Source organism: Balearica regulorum, chromosome 4, assembly GCF_011004875.1.
Source record: "Balearica regulorum gibbericeps isolate bBalReg1 chromosome 4, bBalReg1.pri, whole genome shotgun sequence".
NCBI lineage: Eukaryota > Metazoa > Chordata > Aves > Gruiformes > Gruidae > Balearica > Balearica regulorum.
The window spans coordinates 68,641,778-68,654,880 of NC_046187.1; the positions used below are offsets into that span (position 1 = coordinate 68,641,778).

The 13,103-nt window shown below is 37.9% G+C and overlaps 1 protein-coding gene across 2 annotated transcripts in view; it reads left to right on the forward strand.

The window, feature by feature from the left end:
- The window catches only part of EVC (EvC ciliary complex subunit 1), a 57,982-nt gene that overhangs the window by 2,683 nt on the left and 42,196 nt on the right, over nt 1–13,103 (forward strand). For both annotated transcript variants that reach the window (XM_075752514.1, XM_075752513.1), the window contains exons 2-7: nt 1,187–1,297; nt 4,101–4,184; nt 4,699–4,931; nt 5,904–5,988; nt 8,178–8,276; nt 10,578–10,715. In XM_075752514.1, the coding sequence (XP_075608629.1) occupies nt 1,187–1,297; nt 4,101–4,184; nt 4,699–4,931; nt 5,904–5,988; nt 8,178–8,276; nt 10,578–10,715 (750 nt within the window). The remainder of the gene's footprint in view (nt 1–1,186; nt 1,298–4,100; nt 4,185–4,698; nt 4,932–5,903; nt 5,989–8,177; nt 8,277–10,577; nt 10,716–13,103) is intronic.

A 13,103-nucleotide genomic window follows, 5' to 3' on the forward strand; every position in this document is an offset into this window, starting at 1 on the left:
CTTATTTTGAATGGCTATGGTGTGAGGTACAGCAGTGAATCCAGTGTGAGTCTCGGTCACTCAGCCTAAGTTTTGTGAACTTCTGGTTGGGGACAAATCAGTTACAAGATTACATTAACAGATTTTTTATCATTAGCAGATTTTTAGGAACCAGCATCTTTAATTCACCATGCCTTGGAGACTAACCCAAGCATATGATCTGTATTATTGGGCATCTAAGTTCCAGAGAGACAATAGAGGCAAGTCGTAAGGAGTGAAACGCATTCAAATGTTGAGCAGTTCTCTATATTCTGAAGAAAAGGGACTACTTTATATACCAAGTGGCCAAATAATTCAAGAAGAATCTTTCTATACAATAGTTACATGCATAGTGGCTGCAGCCATATCATTAGACTATGTCAAAAAGCAGTTAGTGGAATGAAAACCTGAAAAATAATTTTAAAAGTAGTCGAGGTGGGGTGGCTGCCATCTTTTCCTTCTCTAAAAAAATCCCTTGCAATGCCATGTTTGGATGCATTGACCAACATCAGTATTATTTTTTGGTCTACCTAGTGTACAGGGAAGAGCGTGTGCAGCAGGAGGGTTTGTTCCCGCACAGTCTGTGTCCATACTGGCGGCTCTGTGTGTGTGTTAGGGGAGTAAAGGCCAATGGTACGGGCTGCTTTTGGGGAACGAAGATGGTGAACATTTTCTGATGGTTATTTCTTCCTCACAGGAACTTTCCCACACATAGAACTTCATTTAGGAAGTTTTTCCTCGTAGCAGGGGAACAAAAATACTGGGTGTTCTCTTCATTGCAGGCACTTATAGACTTTTATAGTTAACTTGCCTTAATGGAAAAGTTTGAACTCAGACTGTGAGCTCGACTCCATAGGCTGTAGTAAGACATTTTGAGAGCAGATGGATTGATTTGACATGTTTACAGCCTCTTACAACTTTTCAGATTACAATTCTGCTTCTGGACTGACAAATCAAATTCATAAAGTTCATTAATTTTAATTATTCCTTCCTGAATATATAAAAATCTCATTCATTTTCAGGTTGTATTTTTCTCAGATTTTCAACTAATACTGAAATAACTTTCAGGATGGCAACATGAATGTATCCAGGCTGCTGTCAAAGATGTTTCCAGTGAATCTGTATGATCTCAGTGTTACATTTTATCTGTTTTCTCTTGGAATTTCAGAAGGATGATTCCCAGAGACTTCTGGAAAGCTTCAACTCTGATGAAAAAGAGCACACACTCATGAAACGTAAAGCAGAACCCTATACGTCAAAAGAGGAAATGGTGCTGGAGGTAAAGCTCTGCTCTTGTTGGTGGATGTCCATTTTGCTGCATGTAGCAACGAGCACATTCAGGGTCTGATCCAAACTGTCTTAATTTTATTTGGTTTGTAACTGAGCTCTTAAAAAGTGTTCCGACAAAGTGTAAGCAGAATGGGAGTTGATGGCTGCTTAAAATGCAACCATTTCAGGTACTGGTTCCCTTTATGAATTTCATTTCTCTTGGGGGACTCTTTTTGGATATTTTAATCAAGATCCTGAGCTCTTTTTGGACAGAGGCTTCTCTGGTTTTGTCTCTACATTGTCCTTAATTTCAAAAGGCTGGTGGGAAAAGTTAACACTATTGACATAAGAAAAAGTTCTTAAGTACTGAAATCAGTGCTGATAGTTTATAGTGGATTCTTTCCTGGGAAAGGAGATTTATTAAAGAAACTTTGACAGTAACAAAGTTCCCTCATCAGGTGCAATCTGGAACAAATACTTCTTTTTCTAGAGCCTTCTTAGAGGATCCAACTCTCAGTTGGACTGAGTAGATCAATGGAGAAAGAAAGAATAAATGAAGTAAAATGAGGATTTTTGCGAACAGCAGCATCTTTGATGGCTTTTTTGCATAGGAAGTTCTCCCATCAGGTACCAGTTGAAGATACAGTGTAGAGTTCAAATGACCACAAGTACTGCAACACCAGTGTGGTTAGCTGGGATTCAAGGACAATTAGAGAAACAATTTGGAAAGAAAAGTAGTAGAAGGTACAAACTTAACCCACCCTTAATCAAAAATTCAATTAACTTTTATTTGTGTGTGATGATCTCAAAATAACTTGAGAACCAGTCCTACTGTGTAGTTGTTAGATCACTGCCTTTCACCCAAAGCTGATTTGACTGCTTTTGGTGAAACTAAAGGTTTTGAGTTAAACTGCACATTAAAAAAATGTGCCGTTTAGTTAACTCATTCAGTCTGTTATACATAAATTAAATACATACAGAAAATGTCGATTAAAACCAGCCAGTCTGGTGCTTAGCTTGTAACAAGAACTAGTTTCAAGACAAAAAGAAGATAGACGATATTGTAAACATTTTACTGTTGGGTTAAATACTGACATGTAACTAATCTTCATTTCAATTTTGTGATCAAGAATGGTGACAAATCATGGTTGGTCATTTTGCTTGAATAAAGTACAGCATAACAAGTGAGCATGGATTAAATTCTCTTTTGGAGTGTAAGTCCTGTGGGAGAACTTATGCAATGATATAACTTTATGCATATTACCAGTCCTTTTGCAATGGGATCACAGCCTTTTAAAGGTGATCATTAACAACTATATCCATTTCCCAAACACGGTAGCTCATTTAAACACATTAAGAAGTAACCTTGTTATTTGAAGGGACTTTCTCACACCTATTTGTCTAACTACTGAATTTGGTTTTGGGTTTGGTTTTTTTTAATATTCATTTGTTCCCATTCCCAGAGGCTTTTGCTGCTACTAGCATCAAAGTGACAGTTCATGAAGAAGCATAGATGCAGAATGCTTTTAGTTAGGTTAGAGCACTTCAGAAAAACAAGTATTTTCGTTCTGAGACCTTCCACATTGCAATAATACCATAATTACCATATTAATAATAACTGTGTATTACTCGTGCCTGCTGAGAAGCAGAATGTGTTAGTTCTAGCACACTGCGATACAGCTTTATGGCGTTAGAGTGGACCTGCTCTGCCTCAAGCCATTGTAGAGCAATGGATTTGATGGCTTCTGTCCCTGAATATGTACTGCAGCAGTGGGAGTGCTCAATATGAGCAAGTTTTTTACACGCTGACCCCATGCTTTTAACTTTATCAGTGAATCCAAAAAGGAATTCTGGAAATAAATGAAATGGAGATGAAAAAGTGCAATGATAAAAGAGTCTAATGAATGATGTAATTTGCTCGTCTCTTTCCGTCTCTAATTTTAGACTCTGTGAGTGCTTTGATATTTCCTAGAAAAATCTACATAAAGAAAATTGAGTTTTGACAGATCAGATTCTTTCATTTCATCTGAGAAAACAAAAAAGATTAGAGTAGGAAATCTCCTAAAGCTTAGCTTTAAACATTCTATCTGTTGCTTGTAGCCAACCTTTTATTAAGCCATATGTAACCTCACAAAACAAAGCTGATTATTCCATTGTTCCAGTGCATAAAGCAGTGGCTAGGAAAGAGGAGAAGCAGAAAGTCAGATTACGTGATACAGCAGATTGTATGAAAAGAATGCATTATCTATAAAAAGTTCTTTGGGAGAACGTTGGTATTTTCTTTAGATTATAGGTAAGGATTGTACTATAAAAGTTCTTCCTGGAAAAAATGACTAGCTTTGTTTAATCTATTGTTTCTTTATTTAAATCGGAAGTCAGAATTTATAGCCATGATGATATCTGTGGAGCTTATCCTTTAGTAGTTTCTATTATTAAGATAATTCCAGTCTCTCATCTGAAATCTTTAGTTGCTGCTAAAGAGGGGGGAAAAAGCAAAATGAAAATAACTTGTGAATACCAGCTATTGCCTATTTTCCCTTGCAGGAGTAAAAACATTTTGGATCAGTGGTAATGACAGAATTCTCTTTTCTGGGCTTCATACTTTGAATGAGTCTTATGAGAAGACTTGTTATGCCAAAGTAGAAACAATTGACATTGTTTCTACTAAAACAAAAAGTTACTTATCTAACAAAAAGTTACTTATCAATAGGAATTTCTAAGTTGTGTAACTGAAAGGGGCATGCAGTACTTACAGTGAACAACAGTCAGGTCCACTGCTGTTCCCAAATGGTTTTCTGTTCTTTTCCGTACAGGAAAGTGAGTCTCCTCTGAACAGTAACGTCACGGCATTTGCATTAAAGGCAAAAGTGATCTATCCCATCAACCAGAAATTTAGGGTAAGGTTTTAGATTCTACTTGTAAAAATTAATGACAATCATTCTGTGTCAGAGTAAATTGCAGAGTCAAGTACTGCCAGTCTGCTTCATAGGGATCTTTGTTTATAGTCCATTGACTCAGGGCTTATTCTGTAAGGCATCAGCTGCTTTCAGCTCCCCCTGAAGCCTGCAGTGCTTTACATGGTGTCCGGTCAATTTTCACTGCAGTCAAGAGACTTTTTCTTCCCATTAACATTAATGGAAGTTGGGTCTGTCCAAGGACACATAAGAAAAAACCCACAAGGATCTGCCCTGCAGTAAGAAAGCATGCACCAAGCAGATAACCACCACAGAAGAATGCTTTTCCTGGCAATGCAGAAACCCGTCGGTATGATGAATCTTAGTTTATGTAGAAACACTTTTGCTGTGTATGTTGTTTAATTTTTCACTTGAAAGCAGGCACTGCAAATTGATGAGATGTTTATCTCCTTATTGTGTTGTATTAATTGACCTTGTAAATTTTCTTTGATTGTAGCCTTTGGCCGATGGTTCATCGAATCCATCTTTGCATGAGAATCCAAAGCAGGCGGCTCTACCTAATCAGGTCATGGAGACATCTACGTCAGGCAGCCTGGGATCCCTCAGCCAGGGAGGCAAGGAGGACTGCAGTTCCTCCACAACAATACATTCCACAACAAGCGATGACAGATTTCAGGCTCGAGCCTTCCTCAAGGTGACCAGCTTCCCTGAAGTGCTAATGTGTGAGAGGTAAGCAGTAAGCCTGCCCTTGTGTTTGGTCATTTCCTAACGTGCCCCAGTGGTTTTCAGAACAATCGCTAAAGGTCTGATGTAAACCAGAGGCTGAGCTTGAACGCATACATTCACCACATAGAAAGAGTACTATCTGTGTATAACCCTAAAAAGTGTTTGAGGAGACTGAAGAAATAGATCATGTTTTATATTGAAAGTCTGTTTTTTATGCAATTCTGGGAAGCAGAAGTTTGGCAAAAGCAGTCTCGTAAAAGGTACATCAGTGTTATAATAAAGAGATCCCTTTGGTTTGGCTCGTATGCTCAGTTCACGCATGGAGTGGCGTGTTCAGCTGCGGATGGAGTCCTCTGCACTGAACAACGTCAAGTCACACAACAGGTACCTTGAGAACAGCAAGGGGCATTTTAATGGGAACCACTCATGTCATATTGTGGGAAAATGATCCTTTCTCAGAGACTCCAGTGATGAGCAGGCAGAGCTAATCAAAATGGATTATCAGCTCTGATTTTCTTTCAGCTACACAACAGTGAGATAACCCTAGGTGAATACATACTTGTCTGTAGTCTCATTAGCAAGAATAAAGAAAATCGTGTTTTTGTCACTGTGGGGGCTGGGGAGGGTACTAGTAATGAAGAATATTTTCAGAATGCCCACTCTTATTATAGCTGTTTTAATTTAAAGCTTTGTTTTCCTTTTGTTGTAGTCACTCATGCTGATACTTACCTTGCTTTTTTCTAAAGGGAGCTGCAACTCCAACTTTGTTAAAGCACTATTTTGTTTTGCTTACTTTTATATAGAGGTATTTTATCTGGAAGAGAAGACAATGTAGAAATAAAGTGACTTGACTGGTGTTCTAGGAGCAATGCTTTTAGGAGAATTTAGTGATTAGATTAAACTATTATACGGTGTTGCTCTTTTATGTGACCTTCTCTTAGATTGATATTAATACTTTTTGTATCTTTGTTTTAGCTTTGATGTTAAGCTCTGCCTTTGCAGTCTTATGTTAAAAGATCTCATGCTTCTTGATACTGAACTCAGAAAAGAAAAACATGTGGTAGGTACTCATATTTCATTTATAGCTGTTTGTTTTGAACATCGTAGCTGAATATCAGTTTAGGAATAACAAACTACCAACTAGCTGGAAAGTAGTGTAGCAGAGTTGCATCTTTACAGTATTCTCTTTATTTTTTCTCTCTGTTCTGCATATATATGAGCTTCACAAAGGAGTAAAATATAATGGAATATATTGGACTGTGAAATACAGGAAGTCGGACTGGATAATATAAAAAATTGGTTTAAAACTTTACTCCAGCACTTGAGGGTCATAAAAATAATAATAAAAAAAATTAATAGATGAGTTTATGTTTTAAGTATAATGCTTCTGCATAGCCACTTCAAGGACTCCAAGTCCTTTGAATAAAATGGAAAATTCAGTTCAACTGAATCGATACCATTGTCATAGGTACAATAGTCTAGATTTTGTATGACAGAGGAATTAAAGTACCCATTAAAACCATAGATACCTAACTATATCAAGTCACAGCACCCAAAGCTGACAAAGAAAAAAAAAAACCAAAACAAACTAAAAATGGATATATATAATTGTTTATGGTGACTATTTATGATCAAGGACAAAATCATTACCATTACTGAATTTTAGCTCAATTAATATAAAGCTGGACATAAAATATATAGCTTTCTCCTCCACTGCTTTCCCTACCTCTGTTTAAACAGATTGGTCATTTCTGATACAATTTGTTAAATGCAGTGAGAACATTTCTGTTCTGGGATTTTCTGAACAAATTTCTACACAATCCAACAGAGGAAGCATGGAAATAAACCTGGAAAGCAGCTTCTCTTCTGATGGGATTTATTCCCATCTAAGTAGATGAGGAAGGGAACTTGAGATCAGATTTCAGAACGAAATTTAGCTTTGACTAGAGAAGGTTGAACTTGATCTCAAAGTTAATCATCCATTTGTAAATGCAGATAAGTTAACAACATGGTGATGTAATCACAGAAACACTGAGAAAATGAGCATTTAACCTACTCGGTGGCCCACCAGAAATTGCCACAAAAGGCAGATGACTTTGACCTTTAGCTGAAGCTTTGAATAGCTGTGTGTTTTCACTAGCAGGGAAAAAAAATCAGTTTAGAGAATACCTTTTTCCTTTTCCACTCTGCTTTCTCTGATCTCAGAGTCAGTCTTTTGTAGCGTCAGGTCTAGGAAAAAGGAACATATACTCATCCTTCAGTGTTTTCCTGAATTATTTTTTTCTCCCTTTTTACAGTGTGTGGTATCTTGGTGTTGTGTGTTCAAAACTTGCTAAACTCCTATCCAAAACTTTGGCAAGTGAGATCCAAAACAGGACTGCTTTACCATTTTCTCTTCTACTCAACTTTAATCAGCTCCTCAACAAACTTTCCAGATTTTGCTCAGATTAAATGTTGGCTTCAATAACTGTTTGCATATGTAAATATGGTGGTGTTTATGTTTTTACATGTTTAAAGTGGGCAACTTCTGCATCATCTGTTTTCAAGTACATGAGTAACAGGCAGGTGGCTGTTGAATTTCACATATTTTCGTCTTCATGTTGGAAAATGCTGCAGCAGTTAATAATAAAGTGAATTGTCTTACACTCTAATCGAGGTGAGAGGAGAAGAGGTTAAGCAAAACTTATCCCAGTGTTCAAAAACATCTTTTTGATGACACGAGTATTACAATCTTTTAAAAAAAAAGAAGAAAAAGGAAAATAAAGCACACAACTGGAAAATAGGTGTATTTTTTGTAAGAGAAGGTACCTAGAACTTAAGAGGGTTACTTTTGTATTGTATATAAAAATGTTTGATACTTTATTTGGCCAACTGCAGTTGAAATCATAGTAATGAATCTTTCAGTTTAGGGATTCATTAAACTTTAGAAAAATGGGCTTTCCATTTTTAACTGATCTGCATTTTCTCCATTAAAGGGCAGTTTCAAATGTGTCAGTCTGGTTACAAGGATAGATAAGATTATATCCTTGTCCTTGTTAGAACATAACACCATCTTCTAGTACCTTACTGAAACCAAAGCCAAAGAATTTTTCACAATGGAAGTACTGCAGAGTTGCTGATGATGTTTCTGTTATTTTGCTTATGATTCACTATAGTCTTATTGATTTAAATCAACAAAAGTTATCACAAAGATCCTTACGATGTTGAACAGGCACTTACCCTGGGTTTTGTTTCCTTCCTTTTAAATAGATGTTTATTCAGGTTCTCAAAATATACCTCACAGACTTTTATCATAAAAAGAAGATTACCGATGATTTGTTCAAGAAGATCCTTTTAATTCAGGAAAATGTAAGTGTTTTTGTTGATTAATATTTAAGACCAGAGAAAATAAGAGTTAATCCCACCTGTTGGTGCAAGCTGCCACAGCAGGCTATCTCACCTACTCCTTTTAAACAGCAATGTAATTTTTGTAATCTCATTCAGAAGAAATGCAAAGAAACTCCCTTGTTAGTTGATTCTCTCCATTACCTTGTATGCATTTTCTCTTTGTTGTTGTATGAGGTGATCAGGACAGTGATGTGTCCAGTCTGTTAAGAATAAAAGTATTTTGTAGTTGAATCCATTCAAGCAAACAGAACATTGTGAACCTTACTCACTCAGACTAAAAAATTTCTAATTATCAGGTCTTTGTCTGGTCCCATGTGTCATTACTGATAATAAAGTAGCAGGAAATAAAGTACCAGAAGGATACTCAAGGCTTTTTTTATCAAGGGGAAATATACTTATTTCCCTCTTTATCCTTCTTTCTTCCATATACTTGTGTCAAAATCCATTTTCCACTTCTGAACTAGATGACATACATTGACAGTCAATATACATTCCAGGTGAGTCACGATGCTATTTTTAAGATTATTAGAAGAAAAAAAAAAAGCTTTACAAAACTGAACAAAATAGGACTGCTACTGGTTCCACTTTTCATTTTCCAAATTAGAGTCATTGAAAAGTCTGGGTTGAGAGCCATCGTCTGGTCCAACCTTCTGTAGGAAGGAGGAAATAACAAGACTGTCCAGTGCCCTGCCAAGCCAAGTCTTGAATTTGTGCACTGGAGGAGACTCCCCCATTTCTCTGGGCAGCCTAGTATAGTATTTAATTCTTCTCACAGTAATGAATTTTTTTTTTCTTACGTACAGATGGAATTTCATATTTAGGCATTAAAGTCTCTTGGCTTGCAAACTCTAGTTGTTGAGATTTATTTTGTTTGTGCAGTCTCACAATTTGTGAATGAATACCAGAAATCTCTGTAATTGTACCTAATAATTTATTTCAGAATGGATTTTACCTTAAAACTGCCTTAAATCCTCAGGTTTAGTATTAAAGTTGATTGTATTTTCTAAATGAAAAGTGAGATTTGGTGTGTAAATCCCTTTTGCTGGTGGACTTCTGGTAATGACTTCAAATTATAAACCCAGAGGTAATACAGATTAGGGGTGTTTCCCAGTATAGCCTAACCCTCAACGAGGCTTGACGGCATTGGTGTCTTCATGCGCCTAGCTGAGCTGCTGCAAGACAAAGACTAAATCTTGTTTATTAGATGCAGTAATTGCTGGAGTAGGCCAGTTGTTTAAGTGTCAGTATGGGATTCCTAAATCCTATATTTTGGAGAGAAATGTCTTGGAAACGTGACAGCCTTTGGGTTGGGATATCACATAAGGGATGAGGCTGATTATGGATACCATGTAAAAGAGGCATTGGTAATAAGCAAAAGCATTAGGACTGCAAACTACTGTATGTAATACAGCATTGGCAAGACTGAGGATTATATGATTTATCACAAACAGCATTTTCCTCTTTTAATTCTGCATTGTAAGAAAAAATTAGGGGATTTTGATGAAATTGTTTGTGAAGCTTGTCAAAATCTGGTTACATTTCTTTAAGACACAGGGTATCCAGTTAATGCATTGACACCCAAAATTGTGTGATATTAAAAGTAAATACTTGTTATGTAAGGCATGTTTCAGCAACTGAAGCATCATCTATTTCAGTACCAAGCTACTAAGTAAAGACAGAAGATGTATTTGTCAGTATCATTAGCTTTCAGAAAAAATCATCCTGGTTTCAAAGGACTGAAAAAAATGTAAAACCCCATATAACCATGGAGCCTGTAATTTGTCCCTTATGAGCATTACAGGTGTATTCATCTGGGTGTGCTAGTGCTCTGCAGGAAATACTGTCTGATTATCATGTCTGGATACTCTCTGTGTTTTCAAACACAATGTATACACTCATAGCTGCCATTTAAGATGCACATGCATTAAAATAAAAATATTAGTGGATAGATTCAAAGGATTATTAGTATGAAAGCTCATGGAGCACCGTTTACTAAAACTTGAATTTAGTGGAGGTGGACAACAGTCTTGATTGTCCTGACATACTAGTGGAAATGTTTGTATTTGTAGTGAGTGTAGTTGAGAGCTGCTATATATACCTTCAGTTTTCTTTGCTTGCTGCAGGAGGTGCATTACCCAGAGACAGAACTTTCTGAACACTCTTGTTCAGCTTCCTTAGCCACGAGCCACATACAAATTCACTCCTGAATTTAGAAATTATGTCTGTTTTTCTCTTTAACAAATCACTTGCTTTTTTTTCCAGGATTTTGAAGAATTACAGAAACAACTTGACTCTAGACTCCAGAATACTGAGATGTCAGGAGCCCATAATTCCGAGTACCAGACTCTAGAAGACTTAGAAAGGAAAGAAAGAGAATATTCTGAGCACATAATAGATAATGTAACTTGCCAATTTTTCTCTCCTAAAATTTTATTTTAATGTTATTCTTTTGATGGGGAATGCCTTTTTATTTTTAAGTGTTGTGTTGACTAGTCCACAGTTTGTACTTCAGATGTGCGTGAGTCCTGAAAACATTTTTACATTTCTCCAGCAAAGTATTTCCAGCTCCCTTTGGGAGCCAATATGTTTTCTATACAAACACGGTTTTATCGCACTAGGTTCAGAGCTGAGAAATGTCCATTGCTTGTCAGATGGTAAGATTTATTTCAAGCCTAGGTATAGTCTGACTTTTAGGAGTATTATCCTAGCACCTTGTTTTCATCAATCCTCCATAACTGAGTAAGAGAGTAATAAGAGACTATAAAACATTGTAAAGCTGAAATAATTACTAAGAAAATAATCACCTTTTAGCATGCTTTGCACGTTTACTTTAGCAAAACATTTTGCCTTAGCAGCTCTGCACATTATTATACATTAACATGTTTTTTCTGTAAAAAAATGTGGTTTGATAGCAGGCATTTGATTCTTAAAGTGAAGTTTGGGTTGTTTTTTTTTCCTCTCTATGGTAGTGTCACTGTGTCTTGGAGGCTAGAAAACAGGAGGTTAAGAATATTCTGCTTATTATTTTCCAGTAAACTGGGTAATCTAGAAGATACTCTTCTTCCTAGTGTTGTTTTTGAGGTTTGAGCAAATTCACTGCTGATGAAAATGAGAGACTGACTAGTCAGACTGATGGTTCTGTGAGCTGCCTGCACTGATTGATTGTGGCACTTCAGCCCTGAACTAAACAGCCCATTGTCTCAGCCTTGGGCCTTTTTCATACAGGAGTTAACATTTTTTAATGTCTGATGGTTGAGTGCTTCACTGGGCATTTTCTCAGCTTTCTTGTGATTCTCTGTGCCTTTCACTTTATAGTGGAAGTCCCAGTAATGATGGTACATCTATGTCAGATTTCTTTTGCAATTTAACTTTCCTCTTTGAAAAACTGATTGTTTAAAGTTCTTCAGAGTTAGTCACATAAAATCTCCCTGGCAGCCTCTCTGAGCAACATGAGGCAGTTATTCACCAGCGGCAGTCATCCTTCAGTGGGTCTGTCACTCTTATGCCAGCAGATGCTTTTCATCATATTGAAAATTATTTCCCTGTACACAGATTCATATCAATCGGGACCTTGAACTAATCCACTCTTCCCTCAGTAATATAAAGAGGTTTTTTGCCATACTCACAGATGCCATAGTCACAGTTTTTTGCAAAACTCACAGATACTTAATACAAATCTTGGCGATAGATACAATTTCTTATCTTTATGTGTACTAGTAATCCCATTGAAAACCACAGAATATTCACAGATGTGCACAGTCCTAAGTGTTTGTGCGATCAGACCCTAAAACTAGAGATTATCCATATGATAATATATCTGCATGGCACATACACTGTGCTGATACTGCATAAAATACTTAATTCCAGTCCAGTTAATACAGTGCTTATGTAGCATGTTGCTGTGAAAGGCTTTGATGGTGAAAAACAGTGACAATTTTCAGTTTTCCTTTTTGTGGTGGGTTGACCCCGGCTGGGGGCCAGGTGCCCACCAGAGCAGCTCTATCACTGCCCCTCGTTCACTAGACGGGAGAAAAAGTACAATGAAAAGCTTGTGGGTCGAGATAAGGACAAGGAGAGATCACTCACTAATTATCGTCACGAGCAAAACAAACTGAACTGAGAGAGAGAAATTCATTTAATTTATTACCAAGGAAAACAGAGTAGAGGAATGAGAAACAAAATCAAATCTTAAAACACCTGGGCTCAACTTCACTCCCAGCTTCAACCTCCGCCCCCTCCAGCGGCACAGGGGGACGGGGAGTGGGGGTTACGGTCAGTTCATCACACGGTGTTTCTGCCACTTCTTCATCCTCAGGGGGAGGACTCCTCTCATCAATCCCCTGCTCCAGCATAGAGTCCCTCCCATGGGAAATGGTCCTTCACGAACTGCTCCAGCGTGGGTCTCTCCCATGGGGTGCAGACCTTCAGGAGCAGACTGCTCCAGCGTGGGTCCCCCACGGGGTCACAAGTCCTGCCAGCAAACCTGCTCTGGCGTGGGCTCCTCTCTCCACGGATCCACAGGTCCTGCCAGGAGCTTGCTCCAGCGCGGGCTTCCCACAGGGCCACAGCCTCCTTTGAGTGCCTCCACCTGCTCCGGCGTGGGGTCCTCCATGGGCTGCAGGTGGAATCTCTACACCCCCTCGTCCTCCCTCCATGGGCTGCAGGGGGACAGCCTGCTTCACCATGGTCTTCACCACGGGCTGCAGGGGGATCTCTGCTCCGGCACCTGGAGCACCTCCTGCCCCTCCTTCTGCACTGACCTTGGTGTCTGCAGATGTTCTTACATCT